General features: G+C 47.4%; 2 protein-coding genes across 5 annotated transcripts in view; both read left to right on the forward strand.

The window, feature by feature from the left end:
* Positions 1-1,080: 1,080 nt before the first annotated feature.
* Positions 1,081-8,299, forward strand: RAD51D (RAD51 paralog D). The gene is made up of 11 exons (XM_063174027.1): positions 1,081-1,117; positions 1,445-1,558; positions 2,222-2,283; positions 2,433-2,551; positions 2,770-2,851; positions 2,947-3,081; positions 3,708-3,803; positions 3,989-4,079; positions 4,715-4,785; positions 5,419-5,586; positions 7,209-8,299. The coding sequence occupies exons 2-11, from the start codon at positions 1,477-1,479 to the stop codon at positions 7,290-7,292; spliced, it is 990 nt and encodes a 329-aa protein (XP_063030097.1). The 5' UTR covers positions 1,081-1,117; positions 1,445-1,476; the 3' UTR covers positions 7,293-8,299.
* A 1,908-nt stretch (positions 8,300-10,207) lies between these two features.
* The window catches only part of RFFL (ring finger and FYVE like domain containing E3 ubiquitin protein ligase), a 30,574-nt gene continuing 13,733 nt past the window's right edge, over positions 10,208-27,048 (forward strand). Inside the window, exons 1-2 of one of the 4 annotated variants that reach the window (XM_063174025.1) lie at positions 10,208-10,280; positions 13,437-13,520. Coding sequence is in view for 2 of the 4 variants with exons in the window: in XM_063174024.1 (XP_063030094.1) it covers positions 23,243-23,270 (28 nt within the window). In the remaining 2 variants the exon portion in view is untranslated. Of the gene's footprint in view, positions 10,281-13,436; positions 13,521-22,314; positions 22,775-23,094; positions 23,271-27,048 lie in introns of those variants that run through there. The other 3 variants (XM_063174024.1, XM_063174023.1, XM_063174026.1) reach the window with 3 other exon arrangements.

Here is a 27,048-nt window from a genome sequence, read left to right on the forward strand (position 1 = left end):
AGGACAACAGCTGTGGAAAGTGCAAGATGCCATCCCTGCCTTGGACAGGCTCAGTGCAGCGGCTTTTCCAGCATTCGTTTGGATTAACACACCAGAAACTCTTTCCAACACGGCTTTAGGTGCTGGGCAAGGCTCAGCTGGCTGGAGTATCGGTACTCGTGGGCTTCTCACGTCAGCCAGAGTACAGGGTTACAAGCGGCACTGTCACAAGCGGCAGCACTGCAGGTAAACTGAGTCACAAAATCAAAGAGTGTTTGTTGGGCGCTGCTGCTGAGAGCTGAGAGTGGGGCAGGCTCAGCAGCGAGTGCCGAGAGCCCTCTTCAGGCCTTCGGCTGGAAGGCAAAACATAATAATAACAAAAATAACTTTTTCAGGAGAAATTCAAGCCTCCAAGGCAGCCAGGGTGGGACACACGGCTCCCAACACCTATAGGCTCCCAACTTTTCGTGCGCTTTCATTTCCCAGTGGGCAGCACTGGCTGATGAGCCAGGACAAAGCCAGTCCTGGGAGTGTCACAGATCCGGCATGGTTTGGGTGGGAAGGGAGCTCAGCGCTCTGCTGATCCCGGCGAGCGGCTGGGGAAGGGAACCGGAGCGGGATGGGACAGCCGGGACAGGGATGGAGAACCGGAATGGGATGGGACAGCCGGGATGGGGATGGGGAACACCAGAGGGATGAGACAGCCGGGACAGGTACGGGGACTCGGAGCGGGATGGGACAGCCGGAGCGGGGATGGAGAACTGGAGGGGGTCAGGACTGCCGGACCGGCGAAGGGAACCGGAATGAAATGGGAAAGCCGGGCCGGGGAAGGGAACCGGAGCGGGATGGGGAAAGGAAATCCCAGCGGGGTGGGACAGCCGGACCGGGGACGGAGAACCGGAGCGGGATGGGACAGCCGGAGCGGGGATGGGGAACCGGAATGGGATGGGACAGCCGGGACGGGGATGGGACAGCCGGACCGGGGACGGAGAACCGGAGCGCGATGGGACAGCCGGGACGGGGCAGGGGAACCGGAGAGGGTCAGGACAGCCGTGCCGGGGAAGAGCAGCGGCCCGGGCCCTTCCGCCGGCGGCAGGAAGCAGGAAGGGAGCGGGCAGGGCTGCGGGGAGCCCGGGCGGTGGGTGACCATTGTGCGGCTCTGATGGAGGTGGCTCGGGAGGCAGGGTCCCCTTGCCCCCGGAGGGAGTCCCCCCGCTCTGTGCTCCCCCATCCCCAGCGCAGAGATGTCTCCGTGCAGGATTTTGGGCTGTTTGTCCCCAAAGAATTAATTACCCACCCATCCCAAACACAGCTTGGGTGGCTTCTCCCCGGCTTAAGGGGCAGGCGCCATCCGTGGCTCAGTGCTGGACCTGGCAGTGCAGGGCTGAGGGTTGGAACTGATGATCTTGGATGTCTTTTCCAGCCTTAATGATGCTATGAATTCCACTCTCCATCTCCTCCGCAGGTCTCTGCTCTTCTCCCTCCCTCCCCGCGGAGATGGTGGTGCTGCGGGCTGGGCTCTGCCCTGGCCTCACTGAGGACATGATCCAGCTTCTCAGGGATAATGGCATCAGGACGGGTAACAGGGTGGCATCGGGGGCTCGCCTTGGGGAACATCATCCCCTGTGAATTTGGTAGAACTGTGTCATCCCGTATCCTGGGGAGGGTGGTGGTGGAATATCCTTCTGTGTCCTCCTTGCTGGATTTCTTCTGGGTCCTTCTGGGTGGATACTGTGAGTAAAGGCTTCTCCAAAGGAGCAGGAGAGTGTAAGGATGTGGTAAGAGATCCCTGCAGAGGCTTATTGAAAATTGATAAATTCTGGCATTTTTATGGTATTTCAGGAGGGCTTGTACAGTTTTCCCTCTGAAAAACGCCCAGCTTCCTGGAATGCTGCACCCTGGGCACCTCCTGCCCTTAGAGGGAAGGAAAAGGCGCTGGGCAGCTCTTGAGCAAAACAGGGAAAATTTTTACCAGCTTTTCTCCCTACTCTGTTTTGCAAGAAACAATTTGTTCTGTGATGAGTGATGGGGGAACTCAGAGGACAAGCTCCTCCACTCACAGCGTTGACAGAGGATCAGCTTTTTGGGATCAGCTGCCTTGTCCCTGCACAATCCCGCAGCTCCCCAGAGGGCACAGCCACTTTGCTTGTTGGTGCAGGTTTTGTCTAAGCTGGTTGTCTTCTGGTGTTTGCAGTCTGACCATGTTTGCCTTCCAACCTCTCGTCCTTTGTATTATTTGCAGTGGTGGACTTTGTGTCGTCAGACCTGGAGGATGTTGCCCAAAAGTGTTCCCTGTCTTACAAGGTAGAAGGTTCTACTCCTAACTCCTGGTGCATTAACCAGGGAGCTCAGAGCTGTTTGGACAAGGATGGGCTTGGTCCTGGGAAGGTTTTGGGGCCTTTCTGCAGCAGCTGGGCTGTTGATCACATTTCCAGACGTGCCTCTGCCCCCAGGCGCTGGTCGCAGTCAGACGTGTGCTCCTGGCCCAGTTCTCTGCCTTCCCTGCCAACGGAGCTGACCTCTACGAGGAGCTCAAGAGCTCCACTGCCATCCTGCCCACTGGCAGCCCAAGGTGGGCACCTCACCAGCTCTGCCTGGGGCTGGCTTTGCTGCACAAGGCTGTGGTTGCCAGCACAAGCTGTGAATTTCATTCTCCAAACCGTCCCCATGTGCTTGTGTGCATTTGGGAAGGGGACTTTAACACAAATATCTGGGGACTGCTGCCTGCTGGTGCCCCTGCCATTCTGGGTGAAGGGGTGTTGGTAATCCCTCCTTGTGTCTATCCCACAGCCTGGACCAGCTGTTGGACTCGGGGCTGTACACAGGGGAAGTGATGGAGCTCATGGGAGCACCAGGCACTGGGAAGACACAGGTGAGTGGGTGGAGGACAGGGGAGAGGACATGGGGTGAAGATGTCCCACAGAGGGACATGTGAGGGCTGGCTGACACCCTGTCCCTGTGCCCCAGGTGTGCCTGGGCATTGCAGCCAGTGTGTCCCTGGGGCTCAAGCAGCACGTTCTGTTTCTCGACTCCACGGGAGGTTTCACTGCCTCCCGTCTCTACCAGATGCTCCAAGCCCAGACAGAGGATGAGGAGGAGCAGGCAAGTTCCCTGGATCTGGTCCCTCTGCTTGCTCTGAAACTCATTTTATGCATTTGCCTACCAGAAACCCCAGAGATGGTTTGTCTTTCTCTGCCTTTGTCCTCATGGGCTTTCTTGAGTCCCCACGTTTCCTTCCATGGTCCATGGTCTGGTGGGTGCCATGCTCATGACAGACTCTGCTCTTTGTTTTTGTTTTTTTTTTTTTTTTGGAGAAGGGAGGGACTTGCAGGACTTGCAGGACTTTGCTCCCTGAGCTCAATCCATGTTGCTTTTCCATCAGTGCAATGGAGGCAGTGGTGTTAATGGGGTGGAGGCAAATGTGGAACAATAAGGGTCTGTGGCATGGTGTGAGTGCAGAGAGCTGGGAAAGGAGGAATAGGATAAATCCTGGGGCAGGAGGAATAGGATAAATCTTGGGGCAGGAGGAATAGGACAAATCCTGGGGCAGGAGGAATAGGATAAATCTTGGGGCAGGAGGAATGGGATAAATCCTGGGGCAGCAGGAATATGACAAATCCTGGGCCAGGAGGAATGGGATAAATCCTGGGCCAGGAGGAATGGGATAAATCCTGGGCCAGGAGGAATAGGACAAATCCTGGCAAACTGAGGCTGTTTTTGTGCTGCAGCTGGAGGCTCTGCAGCGGGTGCAGGTACAACGTGTGTTCAACATCTACGAGGTGCTGAGAGCCTTGCAGGAGCTGAGGGATCACCTCTCCCAGCAGGTAGGAGCGAGCCTTGGGGCCCCTCTCCCCTCCCCAGAGCTGCAGGGAGGGCAGCAGGGCTTGTGTGCCTGACAGGAGACTCCAGACTGCCTCATCCTGGGGTTGTTGGATCCTCTGTGCAGCTCACAGCCTCCAGGACTGTGCTGGATTTGTGACTCCACCTTGCACCTGGTGCCTCCTTGCAGGTGCTGAGCTCTGTGGGACCTCTCAAGGTGGTGGTGCTGGACTCGGTGTCGGCTGTGATTTACCCTCTGCTGGGTGGCAGGCAGTCAGAGGGTGAGCTGGGGCACTGGGTGGGCTGTGCTTGGAATGGGGCTGGGGCAGGGCAGATCTGGATGTGACTGCTCCCAGTTTTTCCCTTGGGATTGGATAAAAGGGGAGTGTTAGCAGTGTTAGCAGCAAACACTCCAGCTGCCTGTGAACACTCATGGCAGTGGTCTGAAACCCACCCAGGGGAGGCACTGAACTCTCTGCCCATAAATGAAAACTTCTCTTACAGTGTCAGAAATACATCATGGCACAGTTTGCAGAGCTCCTCTGAGGCTCTTTCTCCCAGAAAGGACCATAAATGCCAAGGAGCCCTCTCAGACACCTCCCAGAGGGTCTTGCACAGCTGGGTGGCAGCCAGTGCTGTCACAGGAGGTCCCCTCAACAGCTGTGGGCTGTAGGAAAATGCAGCTGTGAGCTGGGGAGATGGGTCCTGTGCCTGCTTTGTCTGGAGCTCCTGGTGCTTTTGTAAGATTTTTGACCTTCTTCTAAGATAGGAAAGGATGGGGAATGGTCCAGTGAAGGTGTCCATGAACACAAGTGCTGGCCCTGAATCCAGTGCTGATGCAAATCCAGATGTCAGCTGCTTCAGGGTGCCCTTTGGGGGCTGATCCCTGACAGCCAAATGCTTTGTCCTGCTCCAGGTCTGGCCCTCATGATGCAGCTCTCCAGGGAGCTGAAGACCCTGGCCAGGGAGTTCAGCCTTGCTGTTGTGGTGAGTGTTGCTGTGTTTTGTCCTTCCTGTGCTGGTGTGTGGAGAGGAGCCATGGGGAGGCTCTGGAGCCTGTGGGAGAGGAAACCAAAGACCTGAACCCCCCAGTGCCCTGCTGCCTGACACCCCTGCTGCCTGCAGATCTCTTGTTCCAAGCATGAGGCAGGACCTGGGCTGACCTGCTGCCTCCTGCTCTTGCTGTCCTCAGCCATTCCCTGGGTTGAGCCAGGCAGAGTTAAGTCCAGGCAGGTTGAAAGGCTGGTCGTGTTTATTTTTGATACAGCACCATTCATTTAAGGGGCTGGCCAGCTTCCTGGGTAACCTCTTGGTCACCTTGCAGGAGCTGCAGGGCATTGCATCATCCCACAGGAGCTGCCAAGGGCCCTGCTCTAGCCTTGCCCAGCTCTTGGCCAATGCACCAGACAGGTGGTGGGACTACAATTAATGTGTCTGAGCAGGGAAGGCCACCCCAGAAGATGGTGGGTGGTCAGCTGAGCCTGGCACTCTTTCTTCTTGTCATGGTGATAGCCTTGGTACCTTCCTTGAGAGAGATATGAGGCTTTCCTTATCCTCAGGAAGCCTTCACTGGCTCACTAAACAGCACAAAAATGTCTTTCCTACATGTTTGTGCTGCAGGTGACCAACCAGGTGACAAGGGACAGCAGCAGTGGCGCACTGAAGCCAGCCCTTGGCCGCTCCTGGAGTTTCGTGCCCAGCACCCGGGTGCTGCTGGAGAGCAGAGAGGGGCCCTGGGAGAGATCCAGCACACAGCGGGCAGCTTCCCTGGCAAAGTCACCCCGGCAGGTGAGGCTGCATCCATCCATGAATCCATGAATCCATCCATGAATCCATAAATCCATGAATCCATCCATCCATCTACCCATCCATCCATGAATCCATAAATCCATGAATCCATCCATCCATCTACCCATCCATCCATGAATCCATCCATGAATCCATCCATTCATCTATCCATCCATCCATGAATCCATAAATCCATCCATGAATCCATCCATCCATCCATGAATCAATCCATCCATGCCTCCATCCATGCCTCCATCCATCCATCCATCCATCCATCCATCCATCCATCCATCCATCCATCCATCCATCCATCCATCCATCCATCCATCCATCCATCCATCCATCCATCCATCCATCCATCCATCCATCCATCCATCCATCCATCCATCCATCCATCCATCCATCCATCCATCCATCCATCCATCCATCCATGCCTCCATCCATGCCTCCATGCCTCCATCCATCCATCCATCCATGAGTCCTGACACACCTTGGCCCTGATTGGCCAAAGAGTGAAAACAACTCCCAGCAGAATCCAATGGAACAATCACCTGTGGGTAAACAATCTCCAAACACATTCCACATGAGCACAACACAGGAGAAGCAAATGAGATAAGAATTGTTTCCCTTTTCTCTGAGGCTTCTCAGCTTCCCAGGAGAAAAACCCTGGGCGAAGGGATTTTTTCAGAGAATGTGGATGGCACATGGCACCACTTCCAATCCAGGTCTCTGTTGCTGGTGTTGGTTTCCCTCTCCTGCTGGTGTGTGGGCAGTGAGGGTCCTGTGGACATGGCTCTGACACCTTCAGAGGTGACTTCAGCTTGAGGCCTGCCTGTGCACAGGCAGCACGATACAGGGATCTCCTTGAGCCAGGTCTTATGAGCTCTTCGAGATCTGTATCACACCTGAGACAGCTCACCTGCCACCTCAGATGGCATAAAATCAGGAGGATGGCTTCTGTGACTGTGCTGGAAGCAGAAAGGTTTTATTAAAAGGCAAAATAACAAAGCTCTTTACAGAGAAAAACCGAGCCAGGGGAAAGAGGTTCTTGCTCCTGGTAAAACACCTCACAAAAATTCCTTTTGTTCTCTTCTTTTTCTAGTAAATTGTTTAGGTGGGATTTTTTGGCTCTTGTCCAATTGGCTATCCTTAAGTTTGAGGTGAAGTCCCCAAGATCCTATGAGGTGCCTTTTTACCTAATTGAGGACAGAAACTTCTGGGCTTTTTCCCTTTTTAAGGAGACAAAGGATAATTTGGTCACTCCATCAACAGAGGGCACATTCCTACCTCAGCACTGCCTGAGCCTCCTGGCTCTGAGCCTGCTCTGCTGCTTGATCCAAACCGATTTGGGTTTGGTGGTGTGCTAGGCAGTGAGATGCATCCTGGGTGTGCTGAATGCTGGTGTGTCTGGGGATGTCTCAGGGCAGACATCCTAAATTTTCTTTGCTAAATTGCATTGTCTGTTTGCATCTCTGCATTCAGCAGACCCAGTTAAAACAGGGGCACCAGCAGCTGGCAATCCTCAGGGGGGGTTAACTGGGACTTTTGGCTCTGAGGCAGGAGATGGAGTGATGTGGAGTGCAGCAGTGTGAGGATGAGCTTTGCTCTGCTCCTCCTTGCAGCCAACAGGGATCCAGGTGGAGCTGGACATTGGGAATGGGGACGTGTTGGACCCGAGCCTGGTGACACCCACAGAGGGGCTCTGATGGGCTGGAACAGCAAATGCCACAAAGGTTCAAGAGAGCTGCACCAAAGCAGGCAAGCACTGAAGGTTTTACAAGCTGGCTGAGAGTCCTGCAGCCCTGGGAAGGACCAACAAGAAAAATCTCTTGTTCTTCTGCCCTGTGGAAAAATGAAATGGGGGGTTCCTGGAGACCTGGACAGTCAGGGCAGGTCCTGTGCTCTGCTGCAGGCTTGTCTTCACCCCCAGAGTGCTCAGGTGGTGTTGGGGATCTGCTTGTCCCTGCCCAACCCCACAACTCCCTGTCCTGGTTTAATTCCCCCCTGGCTCCCTGCCCTCAGGAGTTCTGATCATCCTTGGGCCCACAGTGGGCTTGGTTCAGAAATAAAAGGCAAAAAAAAAAATAAAAAAGCTGTTGCACATTGCTGTGGTTGTTGAGAGCTGGAATTCAGTTAATGACAGCTGCTCTGAGCTTAATTAAAATGTTGAGCAGGCCTGGGCTGCTGATGAGCAGGGACTTAATGAGATGCTTGATCTTCCCTTCTCCCCAGAGGAGCCCTGTGGGGACCTGCTGGTGTTTGTGGGGCACAGCTGGGCTGTGCAAAGGCTTGCTGGTAACTGATGGAGGCTCTGATCTGGCTCAGCTCAGGCAGATGGGTCCTGGCTGGCACCAGCTGGATGCTCAAGGACCTACTCAATTGCATGTGGTGATGTTTAAAATAATCTTGCCCTGCTCCAGTGCTTCCCAGCTGCTCTTGCGTGCTCTTGGCAACCTTTCCTGAGGAGAGGGGAGGCTTGGATGTGGAGTTTCCTCTTGATCCCAGATGTCTCAGATGCCCTCAGTTTAAGAGACTCCTTGGCAGGTGAGCTGAGCCATGATTTGCACTTCGAGGCAGCTGATGGAGAATTTGGGGGCTGGGGTTTAATTAGGGCATGCTCATTAAACTAATCACACAGCAGCACAGCTGCTGGAGCCCTCTAAGGCTGTGCTTGGCACATTAAATACATATTTCTTACTGAAAACTTTTTAAATTGTGTATTTATTTGCATTTCTGGGCTCTCCAGGCTCAGGAGGGGAGGTTTGGCTGTGGGGATTGCAGCCTGGTGGTTGGGGTGAGGAGGAAGAGTTTGATTTTCCTGTCTGCTGGAGACTGTGCTGACGTGGCTGGAATTTAAAAGCAGAAATTTACCTTATTAGCTAATTTCTTGTGAGTTAATTCCTTGCCAGCTCCTGTTTTGGAGCTATGGATGAAGGGGTGGTGCGCACACATTTTAATTCCTAATTTATCTCTCTGCCTCGGGTTCTGCAGGGGAAGCAGAGCTCTTGTGGGGCAGGGAAGAGCCAAATAGAAACCTCTGGGGTTATATTTGAACCAAGAGGGCTTTCCAGATGTTTCCTTCCCAACAGGGACAGTGCCACTGTGGCAGGACAGGTGATGGGGTGAGCTCTGGGCTCCCTCAGAGCTGCCCACCCCAGCTTCCATTGCCATAATCCTGATTTTCTCTCCTTGGCATCCAGATAATTGCAGCTGTGGGAGGTTTTTTTTCCCTTTTGGGAAATATTTGGGGCCTGGCTGGGTTTTGTGTGGGAGCTTTTCTGCTCCCAGGTGTGCTCTGAGGTCACAGGGGTGTGCTGAATTTCTGTCACTGCGCTGCTGGCTGTTTCACAGTGTGGGGACAGCAGGAGAATTCTGAGAATCTCTTTCCCCATCTGGAAAAACCTGACTTCCTGCTCAAGCTGATTTGCCCTAAATTTGCATAGTAAAATCAGGCTTGAAGGAGTTTCTGACCAAAATATCCTCGTTCAGCCTTTTCCCTCCATGCTCAGACAGGCCCTCCTGCAGCTCTGTAATGCAGAGCTCAGGATGTTCTTTTTCCCTGCCTCTTCCCAATGCCCAAAACAGCTGGAACACCTCTGGAAAGGCTTGGAGCAGGGCAGGGAATCCCATCCCAGGGCAGGCAGGGCACCTCTCACTCTGAGCAGCAGGGATGCCTTTTGGCACTGAGGGCTTATTTGTCCTTTTGTACATATTTTTATAGATATAAAAACATATTTATGTATATATTTGTCTATAAAATACACATATAAAATACACAGGAACTCCGCAGTGTTCCTCCTTCTTTCTTCTTCTTCTTCTTTCTTCTTCTTCCTTCTTCTTCTTTTCTTCTTCTTTTCTTCTTCTTTTTCCTCTTTTTCTTCTTTTTTCTTCTTCTACTTATTTCTTCTTCTTCTTTCTTCTTCTTTCTTCTACTTGTTCTTTTTCTTCTTCCTTCTTTTTCTTCTTCTACTTCTTTCCTTCTTCTTTCCTTCTTCTTCCTTCTTCTTCTTTCTTCTTTGTTCGTCTTCTTTCTTCTTCCACTTCTTCCTTCTTCTTCCTCTTTCTTCTTCTTCTTTATTTCTTCCTCCTTCTTTCTTTTTCTTTGTTCGTCTCCTTTCTTCTTCTTCTTCCTTCTTCTTTCTTTCTCTTCCTCTTCTTCTTCCTTCTTCTTTTTCTTCTTCTACTTCTTTCCTTCTTCTTCCTTCTTCTTCTTTCTTCTTCTTTGTTCGTCTTCTTTCTTCTTCCACTTCTTTCCTTCTTCTTTCCTTCTTCTTTCCTTCTTCTTTCCTTCTTCTTTCCTTCTTCTTTCCTTCTTCTTTCCTTCTTCTTTCCTTCTTCTTTCTCTTTCTTCTTCTTCTTTCTTTCTTCCTCCTTCTTCTTTCTTCTTCTTTGTTTGTCTTCTTTCTTCTTCTACTTCTTTCTTCTTCTTCCTTCTTCTTTCTTTCTCTTCCTCTTCTTCCCCTTCCCCCTCCCACCTGCCCGCGGCGGGTCTCGAACCCGCGGTTCCCGCACCGCGGAGTCCTCCCGGCCGCCAGGGGGCGCCGCTGCCCCGTCCGGCTGCCCTGGGGCCGCTCCGTGCCCCGCGGGCAGTTGCCATAGCGCCGCCGCCGCCGAGCGCAGGCACCGGGACGGGACCGCCCGCTCCAGGCCCGCCGGCCCCGCCGCCAGCCGGGACGCGGCGCCTCAGGGGCGAGGTGAGGCGGCTGCGGCGCTGCCGGGCTCGGGGGGCTGCAGGTGTGAGGGGAGTGCGGGGCTGACAGCGTGTGTGGGGGGGAGCGGGCAGGTTCGGGGTGTGTGTGTGGAGCTCTGGGGTGCAGAGGGGGCTGGCAGGTTTGGGGGCAGTGTTTGAAGGTTTTGGGGTGTGGGGCAGTGAGGACGCTGCTGGAGTTGGGGGTGTGTGTGTGAGGGTTTTAGGGTGTGGGGCAATGGGGCTGCCAGGGTAGAGAAGGGTGGATGGGGTAGGGGAAGCGGGGCAGGTAAATGTGGGGTCCATGAGATGTCACTGAGGCTTATTTAGGAGCTGTAATGGCTCTGGATTGTTGGTGCGTGTAGGGGAACAGGGGAAGGGGGCTGCTGCAGCACCTGGGTTTTGTTTTGGGGTGATGGGTTCCCTCACAGTGTTTCCCTAATGAGGGGGACTCTGGTGCAGCCTCTTTTTTCATGTTTAAGGGTGGTGATGAGTAACTCTTCCCTTCCTGAGTTCTGCTCCCAAAGGGCCTCTCTGGGGTTTAGGAGGTTATTCTGCTCAGATTGCTATGAGAGCTGAGGAATTCTGGATAAGCACCAGCCTTCTCTAGAGCTCTCTGCTTAAATTATTGTCTCTCTGCATTTTAGCATGCCCAAAGTGTAATTTGGTGTTAAGGACCCAAATAATTTCCTTCTCTGCTCAAAACTGGGGGCGTGCTGCAAAGTGAAAGCTGAGCAAGTCCGTCCTTTGCTGCAGAAAGCAAAAGTTGTTGAGAAAATAAAAGTCCTCGAGTGTCCTTCTGAGCAGTTTGTTCCTGTAAGCAGGTCAAGGTGTTTCCTGTGGGGGAAATATTGACTCATCCTCGGGTTTCTCAGCAGTATTTTGGTGTCTGCAGGTTAATAAATGTCAGCTCTGCAGCGAGAGCAAAGCCCTGCCTGGGTCTCCTCAGGTGAAAAGGCTGAGGATGGACAAGGCTCAGTGTTTGACCCTGTGATAAAGAAGCAGAAAAAACTCAGGTGTTTCCCAGCCCTGCAAGGACAGCTGGGCGTGCTCAGCCAGGCAGAGCATTGCAGGTAGATAGGAAGGGTTTAATTTTCTGCTGCTTGCATTAAGCTGTGCTCAGGGTAATGTTCAGTTGGCTGAGGCAGAAGGGGTTTATTTGTGTGTTTCAGTTGGGCTCACTTCCTCCTCTCTGACACACAGCCTGTCTGCTGTGGGGGGCACAGGATGCAGGCTCAGATCTTGGTTTGGGGAGTTGCTCCACAGCAGTGCAGGGACCCGGGGCACTTTCCTGGCCTTTCTGACCTCACTGTGGAGCTGGGGAAGAGCTTGGTGGATCTTCAAGGACCTTTTTTAGCTCTCCATTTTATTAGGATGGGAGATGATGGTTGCCTTTTAAGTTGGTATTTTATTGTGTTTACACTCTGGTGGGTTGTATTTCAACACTTCCAAGCTCAGATTTTGAGATAGATGATCATTAAGGCATGTACATGATTGCATAAACAAAAAGAGTCTTAATCCTTTGTTTTCCCACTGTCCCCTCATTTTTCCAGAATTGAAAAATGGAGCAGAAAGCTGTGATGAGCTTTAAATGTTTCCTACAATGCCAGATCCTTGGTTAACCTACCTCCACCCATCAAATACTGAATTTCCTTAACTCCTTTGTGCCCACAGTGATGGAGAGGGGGATCTTGTAGTTGTTCTCTGTAATCACACTTGGTTTTGGTGGCACAACTGGGTCTAATGAACCAACACAATCACCTTTGGCTGGGAATCCTGGAGCAGGCTTACCCAGCTCAGCACTCTGTGCCTGCACCTCCACTCAGCTGCAGCCACTGAGCTTTTAATTAAAGGCTGATTGCCCTGACAGTGGTGCTCATGGGTTAATGCTTAATTGCTCAGGTTTTTGCTGAATTTGGGATAGTTTTGGAGTCATCACATCAGTGCTGTGTTTAATTGCAGGGTAGAAAAAGTAGGATGGCTTGCAGTGAGGCTCAGCCTTTCTCACTGGCAGGTACCATGTGATTTGGCTCCTGAAATGAGAGCTGAATGCCCTGCTCTGCACTGAGAGCACAAAGGAATCAAAAATGTGACTTTTTGGGAGGTTAGTGGTCACTAGTTGAGTTTGTGACTGAATCTGTCTTCTTCACATCTTCAGTCTTCTGTTTACTGCTGTTTACTTTAGTGTGGGTTTGTGTTGTTTTGTTTGTTTGTTAAATGCTGTAATTTTCACTTCTTGTGCAACTTTGCACCACAGTTTGTTGTTAGCAACAGCAGAGATTGTAAACTCTGTTATTAAACCTGCAGCTTGGACTTTGAAGCAGTTTTTGCCTGGAGGGGTGGGAGCAGATTTCCATGGGGTGTCTGCTCAGAGGGGCAGGGAGCTGGGCAGGCTGTGTGTGAGCCAGCCCTGCAGTTTGTGTCCTCAGGTCTGCCTGGGAAAATGCTCTCTTCATCACCTGGGCTGTGTTGGTGTCACTGTAAGAAAAATGGTGTTTAATTAGGGTTAGGCTGCTTTGCTGTCCCTTCTAGTGGGTTTTCAGAGGATATGGAATCACAGAGTGGATTGGGTTGGGAGGACCTTAAGGATCACCTAATTAAAGATCCCCTGGCTCCATCTCTTCTCCAGACTTTCTGACCAGTCCTGATCTGAAGGACTGAACCAAATGCTTGTGCTTAATGAAACACGCTGTGGGCAGCAGGATAATGAGAGCTGCAGAGAACTGTGTGCATGTGGGCCTTTGTTGGGCACAGCTGGGCAGGGAGAGGGGACCTTGGGCACTTCAGAGGAACTGGTTCTTCTCTCCAGTCCCAGCTCAGACTGCAGCCATGCCCAGCTGTCCCTGGATGATGCTGGAGTGGTGCAGGCAGGGCCCTGCTGAGGTCGGTGCTGCTGCTGTTCCCTGCCTGTGCCTTGTGCTCTGCACTCCCATGGATTCACCTGGTGCAGATTTCCCCCAGCCCTGCCCTGATGCCCACTGTGGAACCCCAGCCTGGCTCCTGCTCCCCAGAGTGATTCCAGTCATTACCCCTGACAATCCCTCTGTGGTTTCACGTCCTGCTTCCCTCCCCTTCCCAGGAACTGTCCTTGCCAAACCCAGGGTTGGGAGTGTGAACTTCCCTGAGCAGGGGTCAGTGAGTGAGTGCAATCTCTGTTTCACAGGTGGGGACAATCCAATCGTGTCGCTGCTGGGCTGATGTCAAGACCAGGACTCACCTGCATGCAAAGGTTTCTAAGCCCCTGCTGGTAGGTGCCTCTAAAGTTGATTATTTGGTGTTCAAGGTTGAAAAATTATCCTCTTCTTTAAGAAACCAAGAGTATGACAGTCAAAGCCAAGAATTCAGGTTTTGTATTAGGTTTTTCCTTCTTTCTCAGCTGGTTTCCTCAGAAGTGAGATGGCTCATTCTAACCTCTGAAAGGCCTTTTTGGCTTGTTCCATTTCTGCTCCCATAAGGGACTTTCTTTGGAAAGAATTGTTGTTCTGAGATGCTGTTAATTCTTCTCAGTGCCTGTAAAATCTACAACTTCTTCACTTTAATTGGTCTTGAGGTTTTCAGTTTACTCAAAAATATTAACCAGGCTTCTTTCTCTAATGCCCTTGGGCTCCTCTGCCAAATAGTCTTAGAATAGGAATGTCCACATTTTATTTTGGTGGAGATTAAAATATTCATTAAACATCAACTTTTTTTAATGCTGCCACCTTTTTATTTATATTCAGAAGGTTGTGAGATGTGCTTATAAGGATATACTTAAGGAGCATATGCTTTGAATCTTTTAGTTTAGCCTGATGTTAAATGAGATTTGAAACTCATTAAATGTAATTTAAATTTAAAATACTCTCTTTTGGGAGCAGCTTGTTGCGTGGTAACCTCTGCTGCAAGAAGGATGGTTCCTTTGGGCATGGTATATTCTAGATATACACATGGGTGACTTCAAATTGCAGTGTCAAAAGTGGCATCACTGAATCCACACCACTTGAGTTTTTATAGCTTTGGCTTTTGCCCAAATGAGTCAGGAACTGCATCCCACAGAATTCCAGACTTTTTGTTGATGTCAAAATACCTTGCTCAGAGCAAAATGGCTGCCAGATGTCCTTCCCCCAGAGACTTGGCTTGCTGGCATCACAGAGAGGAGCAATTCCTGTGTTTGAGGCCATCCTCCATGGGGTTGCATCATGCATTAATAGCTTGGCTTCCATGGAAGTGTTGGTGCCTCCCAGGACTTTGCCTGGGCCATGGAAAGCTGCTTTTCTACTTGGAAAGCTGCCCAGCTCTGCTGTCCCTGGGCATGGAGGGGCATAAGCAGCAGCTTCATGCTCTGCTGGTGTATAATAAAAAAAAACCCCAAAAACAAACAAAAAAACCCCCCCCAAAAAGCCCTATATAATATATAAAAATATATATTATATAATATATATAATATATAAAAATATATATTATATAATATATAAAAATATATAATATATATTATATATTTTATATGTAATATATATGTATTATATATTATATAATATATAATATATGTAATATATATTATATATAGATTGTATATAATATATAATATATATAATATATATAATATATATAATATATATTATATCATATATGTAATATATCATATATATTATATATATACATATATATATATATATACACACACACACATATATATATACACATATATATATATGTATATATATATACACATATATATATACATATATGCATATAATACATAATATATTTATAATATAAAATAATCATGGCCAGGCTGGGACCACACCTGGTGCTGCAGCTCTGAGGCAGTGAGCAACTCTTCCTCTGTGGGATTGCCTTTGGATTTGTTTTATATCTATCTTAAAAAGGAGTTTTATTAATCTGCTGAAATAGATTTCTTTATAGACACTTGAATTTGATAATCTGGAGAAAAACAGGGCTCTGTTCCTGAATGGTTTTTAAAATTATAAATAAATGGTTAAAAGAAGGGAAATCTCTGTTTAGATTAACAAAATAACTTTTTTCTTACTGAATCCATGAACCTCTTCCTATATATATGCCCAGCAGTCTGGTCTAGCAGCAGAGATGGATAGAATGTCAAGCTTGATAGATTGTTGGAGCTGGTTTTTGGTAGTTAAACAATAATGGAGCTGTTGTGTGCTTGCAGGGAAACACTGAGCTCTGTGTGCAGACTGCAGCCTGGAGAAAGTTCCAATTGTTCCAGAGAAGGGAGAGCTCTAAAATGCAGCTTCTGTGGCTGCTGGCACAGCTGGCCAGATCCCTGCCTGTCCTGAGGCCCTTGCACAAGCATTGCAGGAGAGTTTGGAAACTGTTTATTTTTCAGATTCCAAGTAAAATGTAGATTTCCAAGTCTCCTGTGACTGTGTAATGCAAAGAGCAGAAATCTCAGCTGGTTTTTATGTAGAGGCTGTTGCAGGCTCTTGGAGCTCAGGGCCAGGTTCCTGCCAGTCAGGCAGAGGCTGAGATTGCACAATCCATGCCTGGTGTCTCAGAGATGGAAAAGCTCATCAGTTGTGGCAGGGGATCATGGAATTCCTTGTCAGCTCAGCCAGACCTGATCTCTCACTGTGCATCTTCTTGTGCAGAGGGCTCTGGGGTAGGAGGAGCAAAATTGTGTCTCTAATGCAGAAGAGAAACATGAATTTAATAAAAATAAAGCCCAAACCATCAGTGTCCTTTTTGGCAAACTGCTTTTCTATTCCTGCTGTTATTTATACTATTTTTTACTTGCTCCTTTGACCTGAATACAGATCACAGACAGATTTTTGCAATGGAAATACCTCAGGAATTCATTCTGAGTGAAGGAATTCCTGGAAAGAACTGAAATATGTTGTTCAGCTCACTGCCAGGCTTCAGGGGTAACGTGGGATGCCTACAAGGTGTGTAGCTGGAATTCAAAGCACCTACAAATGACTGCTTGTGTATGGCAAAATAACACACTTAGAAACAAAACCCTTGCAGCATTTCTTTTTATCTGCCTTCAGAGGTACCTCAAATCTGCAAATAACCTTATCTGATCACCCTGATACCATCTCTGAACTGTGCCATGGGTGAAAACCTATTTCAGGCTTTCAGCTGTGTGTGTTTTAGAGAGAACACACAACACATTTAATGCAGTTTTTCCATTTTTATCCCTTGGAGCCCTTAGCATTGCATGATTTCAGTTCGTTCAGCTCTTGCTGTGGTAAAGGCCATTTCTATCAGGTTTTCAAACAATGTGTTCAAGTGCAAATAATGAAGCCTTTTCATGCAGCAGAATGTAGGGCAGAGCCCAGGCTGGGCCATGAAAGGCTTCACTTTGTCTGAGGGAAGTAAGATGATCATTCTTGGAATGAGTCCTGTCTCCCTCAGTGCTGCTCTGCCCAGAGCCACATTCACTTGGTAAAACATTGTTCTGGAGGCCTGAGCTTGCTTTTTTACTTCTGCATGTGGCTCTTAATAACATCACCTAAAGCTTTCAGTGCTCTGGCAGGAATGAGAGATGCAGGCTTGACATTAAATCTAATTCATGGTGGTATTTCCTAAAAATTCCCCTAATGAAGGAAAATGTGAAGAAAATTGTATAAACTGTTACTGTCCACTTAATCAGCCTTAATCCTTGATATTGGACAAAACAATCTAAATGTATTGACAAAACCTTCTAAAGAAAAGGCTTTTTTTACAACATGTACAAAAGATTTGAGATTTAAAATCCTTGATGTTTTCCTGGCCAGCAGTTTGACAGCATGCTGCCTCCTTCACACCTTATCTTAATTCTGAAGAATATTTGTCTTTTTTGTTTTGTAGTGTTGTTTTAAAAGCCCACATTTGTCAGTAAAACTTTTATTTTTAAGTTCAAATTCCCCTTTAAGTAAAACCAAGCTTCTTTATTCTGCATGTTGGCCATAATTTTCATTGTGAACTGGGAAAGAGTTCAAACAACCAAACAAAAAAAAGAAAAAGCCAGAAGAAATGAACAAGACTTGCATTGTCTTTTGCACTTGTGTCAAACATGAATTTGGCTCAAAATCATCTTGTTTTATCCTGTTTGTTTTTTTTTTAATATTATGTGTTGTAAAAGTGTTAGGATGCTCTGCAGAATTGCAAGGAGGTTTTTCACTCTCATTTCTTCCCTTAAGTGCCTCACTTCTATGAGCTCTGCAGTTCTCTGAAAGTATTTAATTCCATTATGAATACAGTACTGCTTTAAAGAAATGAAATATTGATTCCATTCCCTGATGGGAATTTATTATCTGTATTTTGCTTATGGAAAACTCAAGCACAGAGAACTGAAGTGGCTCAGACTCACAGAGCTGCAAACTGAAACTAAAAATCCTCACCCTGAATTGTCCCACATTATTTATTTCATTACTAATCTGAAAATAACTACCCAATGATATTTTCTGAAATTTGGAGTTTAATTTTTTTTTTTAAATAGGAATGTGTGGTATTTCATTTTGTTTGTGTAATCAAAAATAGGTCAGTTTCTGCTGAACTATTGAACTGAGGAAAGTAGAGTTTAAAAGAGAAGAAAGGTCATGCTGATGTTATCAGGTCAGTGGTGGAAAAGATTGTGTCATAGGGAACTTCTTACTGGCAGCAATCCTGTCTGGCTGTGCTGAAATGTCAGATAAATTGTTGTTTGTTTGGGATCTGAGGGCAGAAATGAAGATATTTTGAGGTTTTATTTAAAAAACAAGTATTCTGTGTTGTTAGAGGGCTGTGTGAAAGGACTTAATATGTTCCCATCGTCCATGATAGTTGGTCTGGTTTTATTCTCCATGCCCCAGGATTTAGTCTAATATGAAAATCTTGTCTGTCATTTTACAAAGCAAAAAACTCCCAGAATGGAAAGAAATGCTCCTGCCAGTTACAGAGAAGCAAAATGAAAATGTGATGGTGCCTGTGTGCTGCAAAGGTTGAAGAAAAAGCCCCAGTAGAAGGTGAATTTAAAAACCCAACCAAAACTGAGTAGATTTATTGGTTTCTAAACTCCAGTGATCTCTGGAGCACTGACTCACCATGTCTGAATGTCTGGCCTTGCCAGAAGCCTGCTCTGAAATGTGACCCTGCTGCCTTGGGCCATATATGGGAAATGTCTCCTGTGTGCCACAGGTGGGGAATCCAGGAGATTCCAGGCTGGAGCTTTCCTTTCCTGCTGTGCCCTCAGATTTCTGTGAAATTCCGTTCTCTGGGTTGGGTCCCACTGGGCTTCCACGTTCAGCACTTTCTGTTTGACCCCATGAGTTGGGTGGGTTTGGGTGAGCTCTGCCATCCCAGGATGCCCCTCCTGCCTCCCTTGGTGCTGCACACAGCTGATTAAAAGGCTTAAAAAAGGATTAAATAACTTAAATGTTCTGCCATAACTGATGCATAGAGATGTGGCAATAAAGGAGAACTGCCTTTTTTTGGATCATGGCTTCAGTTCCCAGAGACAAATATTTACTGAATGGTTTGTGAGCTCTTGCAGAATCTCCTCAGGATGTGCCCCCTCAACTCAGCAACCATGGGACCAGATGGCTGTTGGGTTTGTTCATGTTTCTGTTTGAATAAAGGCCAGATTTCAGGCTGCTTTGTTTTGCATTTCTCAGTCCTTAATGTTCTGCAGAGATTGAGGCTGGAGGGAGAGATGCACAGCAGTCAAACAAGGATGGTGGTGAAGGAACCCATGTAGAACCTTCCAGCCCTAGAAACAAACCCTGCAGATGGCTGGAAATGGACTTTTCCACAGCATCTGTCCCATGAGTGCTGGAGAGAGTTCGTGTTTGTCCTGCTGGCACACACTGGGTGCTGAGGTTTGAACTTCCCCTCAGTTTCCATGCAAGCAATTCTGAATTTCAAATGCTTCCGTGCTAAATGGAGATTGGCACAGGAATAATGTTTATGGAAATGCTTTAAGAGTACAACTTCAAAGTCCCTCTCAAAGTTCCACCTGTATTAACTTCCTTCACATGAGAGTGGGGTGTTTTCCCTTGTCCACAGATAAGGTGACTAAACCATAAACAAACTCACTTTTTTATTGTGCTGTCTTTTATCTCAGGAACAAAACCAGTCCTCAGGTTTGTGCTCAACATCCTGGACCTTTTTTTAACTGCTGACTAATTTCTGAGTATTTCTGCAGCCTGGGAGGGCAGAACTTCCCACAATGTGTGTCAGATGTGACGTGTGAGCTGCTCTGTGTACGTGTGTGCTGGAGGAGAAGATCTGCAGCTGCATTTTCTTCTATTTCAGCACCTAGTTTGGATTTGAATTCAGATTAATTTGGAATGGGCATAGCTATGAAATGAGTCTGCAGTGTTTGTACTTGTTATGCTGTGCCTCAGTTATATACATCCAGATCTGTTTCAGTCCAGCCAAATAAAAATTATCTTTTTTCAGGCTCCAGTTAAATAGGTTAGAGGTTGCCTGCCAGTCTGCACAGAGCTGTGGTGCATCCACTCCTACTGCACGTACACTTTTCCATTTGTATAAATTCCACGGGGTTTTGGTTCATTTTCTACCAGAATGTACAAAAGATTTGAATTAGGAGTCTGGAATAAGGTGAGGAGAAGAGTAGGTTTGGCATGTGAGGAGTTTGGACACTATATTTTGATTTTGGAGGGGTGAAATTTAGAAGTTTGCTGGTTAAAAATAAACCCATAGCTTGGCATGACAAGTAATTTCCAGGATTTCCAACTGGTGTTGTAATTTATCAGCAAACACTCTGAATTTTGGGTGCCTGAGACACAGTGATAGCCCAGAGTCTGTGGAGCTTTAGGGCCAATTGTAATCCCAGTTTCAGGGAAATTTACTGTAATTCTGGCTAGTCTTGTCCAACCCCAAATTTGAGGAGCTGTATCTAAAATAATGCACCTCTCTCTTCTCCTTTCAAACTCCCCCATATCCTTGTGCTTCATTCCAGAGCTGAACTGTTGGTGAATATGTAATTTATGCAGTTGTCATAATGAAGCAAAATGTAATTGTGCCAGGGATTCCAGTGGGAATAGCTTGATCTCTTTTTACCTGAAATAGGGAACTTGAGATATGATGAAAATACAAATTTATATCCTTTCCCCTCTCCTTTTTTCTCCAGCTCCCTGAATTCCCCCATTTAGAAGGGTATCATTAAACCATCTGCCAGTGGTTACCTTCTCCCATGTGAAATCACCCTCCAGCAGAGGGGATTCCAGGCTGCTCCCTGGTTCAGCTGTGGATCTGCTCCTGTTTGTTTGCAATACCCAAACACTGAAGTCACTGGGTCCACAGCAGTGTTTTTGCAGCACAGCAGAAACTTATTTTCAGCAAGTTTCTATTCTGGGCATTGTAAAATGTGCTGAGAGAGGGAGGTATTTGTGGTGTGAGAGGAGGAGGAGGAGGAGGAGGAAGACTCCCTGAAAAGCTCCTGCAGTGCCTTTGGAGCCTCTTTGTGACTTCCAGGTAGGCACAGGTCCAGGAAACCTCCCCAGCTGTCATGGAAGAGTGGTTGAGGTGGGTTTTGAGATGACATCTGGATGGGATGGACCCTTCCTGGAGTAGGGCTGGTCAGGGAAGCTGCACAGTTATTGAAATGTTCAGGTTTTCATTGAGAATTCATTGCTGTCTATTGGAATTACAGTTTTAGCAGTGACCCATGCAGCTGAATCAAGGAAAACCTGTGAGGATAGGAATGAACAGAGAGAAAAATCCAGCATGGAGCTTTTTCTCCATGTGAAAAGCACTGGTTGAGTTGAGAGGGGATAGTCCAGGATTCCTGGACTGCTCCTTGCTGACATTTTGGTGGAGAGCTTCCACTTTCAGTGACACTTTTGGGTGTGAGACTGAGGATAGAGCCACATCCAGCCATGCAGGATGCTGGGAATGGTGATAAAACAGCACTCTGGAATCTTGCTTCTCCAGTGTCCTTTCTTCTCCTCCTCACTTGGGTCATGCTATAATTACAACTGACTTAATTCAGCCTTGCTGATGAATATCAAACCAGTGGGAAAGAGCACAGCAGCTTTTGGAATTGTTCAGCAAAGGGGAGAGTGGAAGGGAGATAAGCCCAAGGTCACAGCATGTCCCTTGGGAACAGGTATGGATTAAGGAGTTGAGGTAGACTGGGTAAAAAAAAAAAATTCTAAATTATTATTTTTAGAAATCCATAATGATTTAATTAATGACTTTGTTTTGGTTTCTGTTAACTTGCTGGGAGAATGTCACTGACTTGCAAAAGAAAAAGGCAATTGGCTTTGCATCTTGGCAGATGTCTCAGGACCTAATTACAGTTAATAGCAAAAAGAACTTTTTATCTAAATATTTTTCAATATATAAAATGAAACTTTGGGTCAAAATAAACAGTTTATATTAAAATAATACTCACCCAGGTATCCAGTTCCTTACAAAACAGGATTTCCAAGCTTATCATGTTAAAATGGGGAAATTTGGTGTTGTGCTACAGAGGAGAGGGAAAGTGGGTGAGAGTTGAGTTTGCAATTCCAGGTGCAAAGCTGGGACTCAAGTGAGAAGGTGTCTGTTTTGGAATTAGCTTTCTCTCAATGCTCTATAAATCCCACAGCTTTCTAAAACCATTTTCTCCATTTCAAATGGGAATTGCAGCTCTCTAGTTACAAAGAGGTGATTGAAGCTGAGATCTTTGTGCTTGTAACAGTGCTGGTGGGATTCCAGGTGGAGATCTGTGTGTAAACCTCCTGAACATCCTCAGCTGTTGCTGGCAGTACTGATAAGCTCTGCTACAGCTGCAAAGTGCTCTTGGAATACCTGCTGGATTTTTGTAATAAGAACTCATAATTTTCCTCTCAGCTAAGCCAATTTTCCAAGGGCTTACCTGGCAAATGGAAACCAGGTTAGAGCAGCATAAAAGGGGCTTTGTGTGCACCATGGTTTCCTCTGTGCCACGCAAGTGGGAGGTGATTTTTGGTGCTTCTCTGGGCTCAGCAGCAGCTGAAGGCGTTTCAGCAGAGCTGTGTGGCCCCATTCCAGCTTTTTCCTGCTCTGCCTTGCACCCTGCCCCAGCAGGCTGCCCTGTTTACTCTCTGCTCAATGGATGTCACTTCCTTCATTGAAATGCTGGTGCGTGGCCAGGTCCCTTCCCCTGGGCACAGCGATCCAGCTGTGCCACGCTGGGGATCTGCTGAGCCCACACACACAGGAGGCTTTGGGAGGCATCTCCAGGGTGCAGAGCACAGGTGCAGCTGTGGTGAGGAGGGGCTGAAGATGGATTGTTGCTGCTGGGCATGGGCTGTGCCTCCAATTCCAGCCAGGGACTGCGTGGGGAAGGTGTAGCAGCGTCTGGAATGGGGTGCCAGTGCCAGCCTGCTCTGGGCAGCCTCTGGACATGAGGGTGTGGGTGCTGTTCAAGGGCACCCCCTGATGTGCACTCCTGGGTGCCCAGGATCACAGCCAAAGGGACACAGAAATCCTGGACTCCCTGTTCTGTGCGGACTGACCTGAGCTCTCTGCCTTTGTAGCTGACCAAGGTCCCACCTGAAGAGTTCTAAACTGACATCACAGTTGCTGATCAGACTGGTGAGCAATTAAATATTTGTCTTTGTTGCATATTTAGATGATTATAGATGGGAAATGTCTCCAGGCTTTTGGAAGGCACAGCACAAAATGGAAAAGTGTTTCCTCCTTCCATGACACAATTTCTTGTGTCTCCCCCACCTTAGCTGTGATCCAATGCTGGTATTTATTTACTCATTTTTTCAAGGTGTGCATGCTGTCACTTTGGGCAGGTGAAGTAGTACCTTTACTCATAAACATGTTTTCCCATCCCTACATAAAAATCTGACAGTTTCAGTCCAGTTATTTTATACAGTAAATTAGATGTACATTCCTTATGACAGATTTGTGTTCCATCTCTTCCTTTTCTCCTGCTCTGTACTGACTGAGACACCACGTCTGCAAATGTCATGCTCAGACTGGCAGCCTGCTTCCTTCCCTTGTCCCCTCTGCAAGTGCCTCATTTGCTGACTTTTCCAGCTCTCCCAACATATGGCTGCTCCCACTTATCATAATTCAGGTCTGTGCCTGGAACAAAGGCTGATAAAAATAATGCTTTGTGCATAAGTGGCATTTGAGCAGATTATTCTATAGCTCTGTTATCAAGCAAATACTGTTTTTTTTGACCTTACTATGAATTCAGTTTGGAAGTGGTAGGTCATTAGTGAAACTAATTTTAGCAAGGCATTTCTTATCAGTGCAGGTTTGTTGAAATAAAAAAAAAGTAGTAAATTGTAACAATGAGCAATTGTGCAACACTATTAATGGGGCCAAGGTGGTTAACTCATTAAATACTTCAGCCATGTCAAACAGCATTCATCAAAGTGAGATCTGATCCATTTTGCAGGGATTAATAACAAAAATAGTAATTTTAAAAGAGACCTATCAATACATTAGTGTTTTAAAGCCACACTGCCATTTCTGGCCTCCTGAACAATTTCCTTGATCTGCAAGCTACTAGAAGTAGCAGGAACAAATGAATTTGTGCTCAGCATTATCCCAGGTTGGTGTGTGGTGTTGAAAGTTGTCTCACTGGTGTTGTGGAGGAGTGTTCTGGTTTGAAAAGGAAGGGAGTTTTTTGGGAGGTTTTCATTCTGAGTTCTGTGTATTTTTTTTCTATAGTTGTAGGTTAATGAAGTTTTTTTTTTTTTTTTTGCCTTTATTCCTAAGTTGAAGCCTGCTTTGCTCTACTCCTGGTCACATCTCACAGCAGACACCAGGGAGAGTATATTTTCATGGGGCCCCTGGCATGACAAGGACACAGAGTCTGTGTTGGTGTGGAGCATCTGCAGCTGCTCACTGCAGGTCCTGAAGGCTGCAGAAGGTTCTGGATGGGGAGGAAAGGAGGATGTCTGTCCATGGGTGAGGGCAGAGAGGAGCTGGGTGGTTCAGGGAGCTCATTGGGGTGAGCAGGGGAGGTGTGAGGCAGCTGTGGGGCTGCTGGCCCTGCCAGAGCTGCTCTCTTGCATCTCCCTCCCTTTTTGGCACCCAGCTCCATCTGCAGCAGCCTCAGGGGTCATCAGCCCTGCTGTTCCAGTGGTTAAAGGCCTCTCAGGAGCAGAACTACTTGCTGCTGTGGTTTCTTCTTGTGTGGGAGTGGAACCAGCTGCTCCTGGGAGCTCAGTTGCTTTTGATCCCTTGATGGAAATGTCTCCTTGGTGCTGCTGCATTCCAGCTGCTGAATTCCTGAGCAGTCACGACAAGGAGCCAGGCCCAGTCCTTGAGAGCTTTATTATACAGAGCTGGAAGCTCATTGATTCTGAGATGTTCCTTGGCTTGCTCTAGTCCCTTGTTGTTTGTACCCTTAGGAAAATAAAGGCAGATTTTATATTCAAACATAAACCACAGTTTCCCTCTGCAGCCACAGCCCAGCCTTTGATGAAATCCATTTCTTACACATGCATAATAATGTGTCATAATTGTGTAATAACTCCTGTGTGGAGGCTGTGATCCCTGATACTCCAGCTAGCAAGGTTAGGGCAGTGATATTGCATATGGAGTGAGAACCTGAGTTCAAACACTTTTTTAAATGAAGATGGGAAGTATAAGAATCCAGGGCTGCATTATGAATTCTGTCTTCAACTATGTATGGGAGGGAAACTTTGACATCACTGGTATTTCCTTCAGAATTAAATTAATTCAGACCTCTTGGCATTGTGTAGAACATGTTAATGAACTGGTGATGAAATGAATTTCACTTTCCTGTTTAAATCCAGTCAAGAGAGTTGTGGCATATATAAAAAGTAAATAATCACAGAATCACAGAAGTTCAAGGCTGGAAGAGACCTATAAGATCATCAAATCAACAAAAGCAGTCCAGCAGAGCATGGTGGAGTGCTGGCACCACTTTGTCCATGGGAAGCACCTCCCTGCCATTTACTGGATTTCTTCTGGCTTTCCTTAAAGCAGCTGAAGAGAGAAGATGAAACAGCCCCTTCCCAGGGTGCTGACTGCCACGTGGGTGGACGTGTTTGCAGGTCCAGCACAGACTGTTTGATCTGGTGTCTCCACCCTTGGTGAAACTCCCTCTCCCTTTGCCCTGGCAGATGCTCCAAGCACAACGTGCACTCAGCATTTAGGGCAGGTGGTTTTTGGCTGCCAGCAGTCACTGTTGGGCCCCTGCCATGGAGCTTCCAGTTTGCCAAACCCAGCTCAAGCAGTTGTTTCTGTGGCTCCATGAGGCAGTGCAGGCACCTTGTCCAAGGATAATGCTGCTATCAGCAGTGCCTGTAATGTCAGCTGTGCCAGTAAGTCCACATCTTTTATTCAAGATGTTCCTGAAATCCATGCTGTCATTAAGTTTTCCAAGCTGTCACACTGTTATTAGCCAAGTTACTGGAAGTATTTTCCTAACCCTGAAGCACAACACACAAGTAGCTCTTTCCACTGGGTGTTCTTTTATCTGGGCATTAATTTGTCACTTTGGTGTAGCTGTGGAGCTCCTTGGGTGCAGAACAGCAGCTCCTTTGCAGGGAATTGACAGGATTTAGACAGGGCAGGACTCTCTGATTCTGACCTTCAGTCTGCCACATCTGTTCCATCCATCCATCCATCCATCCATCCATCCATCCATCCATCCATCCATCCATCCATCCATCCATCCAGGAAATGAGCAGTTCCTGGGCTGTGCTGACCACGTACCTCCAGATGGGTAAGAGAATAAGTAAGGGAATAATTTTTTCTGTAACAAACATTGTAAGAGTTATTAAGGAAGTTATCAGCCTGAAATTCCACTGAGGCATTCTGCTCGTAATTTGGAGCTCTCTGTCAGTGGCAGTGCTCATTTCCTTGGCTCTAAAGCTGATCCTGTCCAGAACAATGGAAAATCAGCTGCTGAATCTTACCTGTATTTCTTGCTGCTGCAGAGGTGTTTTACATCTGTGCTCCTTTTTATACCTTTGGAAAAATGTTGTGGATCAGAGGGCAGTCCTGGTTGTTCAGTTGTTTGTTCATGAGCATTTCCCTTTAGGCTTTTCCAGTTGAGCAGGATTAAGGTTCTTCTAAAGCAACATCTGAGCTTTTTGTTGGCCTTTTCATTCCTGGCAATCACAGAGCTACAACCCCAGCTGAATGCTGAGCTCTGTCTTGTTTTATCCCAGTTTGTGCACTGCCTTGTGTTTTTCTTCTCAATGTTTGACATGTTGCAATGTTCCAGAGTGAATTAGTAGGCTGTCTTTTTCTAGGAAAACAAAGTTTTTGGGGGCAGGCAGTAGCATTTGTGTATTCTGTTATCGTGGGTGGCCTTCAGCTTGCAGGGGTCCTTGAAACAGGAAGGGAGCTGAACTCTGGATGCAGTTTTCCACTGCTCTGGAGGCTGTGAATGCTTGTTGGACTGTGCAGCTTTCATGTTGTTTAGATTTGTGATTCCTCAGAACAAATTAAACCTCCCAAAGAACGTGATTTCAAGTAGAAATTCTGTATTTTTGCAAAAGAAAGGCTCTGTTAACTGAGTGGGACAGAGAGCTGGAAATTAACACGCAGAGAGAAAAAAAAGAATTGTTTCTTTTATCTGTGCCATCTGAAGTGTGTGTTTGATTGCAGGGCAGAGCTAATAGAGATGAATGATAGATTATTTCTGTTGGTGCAGTGCTTTCCTCTGTGTATTTATTGGGATCTCCTTGCCAGCCTAAGAGCAATCCACACGATTTATTGAGACCTGGTGTCATTTCCAGTGCAGCAATGAGCCATCAGCCCCACCACGAATCCATGGTGTGAATGTGTGGGTTTGGATTTAAACTCTGCAATGTGCTGAGCCTGCAGGGAGGGCTCCTGGCTCAGCTCACACTGTGGGCTTTGAA

Source organism: Melospiza melodia, chromosome 21 (genome assembly GCF_035770615.1).
Source record: "Melospiza melodia melodia isolate bMelMel2 chromosome 21, bMelMel2.pri, whole genome shotgun sequence".
NCBI classification, from domain to species: domain Eukaryota; kingdom Metazoa; phylum Chordata; class Aves; order Passeriformes; family Passerellidae; genus Melospiza; species Melospiza melodia.

Coding starts and splice junctions, on each gene's coding strand:
- RAD51D (XM_063174027.1), top strand. CDS start 1,477: ATGGTGGTGCTGCGGGCTGGGCTCTGCCCTGGCCTCACTGAGGACATG. Junction 2,852..2,946: donor CAGGCACTGGGAAGACACAG/GTGAGTGGGTGG, acceptor CCTGTGCCCCAG/GTGTGCCTGGGCATTGCAGC. Junction 4,080..4,714: donor GGGTGGCAGGCAGTCAGAGG/GTGAGCTGGGGC, acceptor GTCCTGCTCCAG/GTCTGGCCCTCATGATGCAG.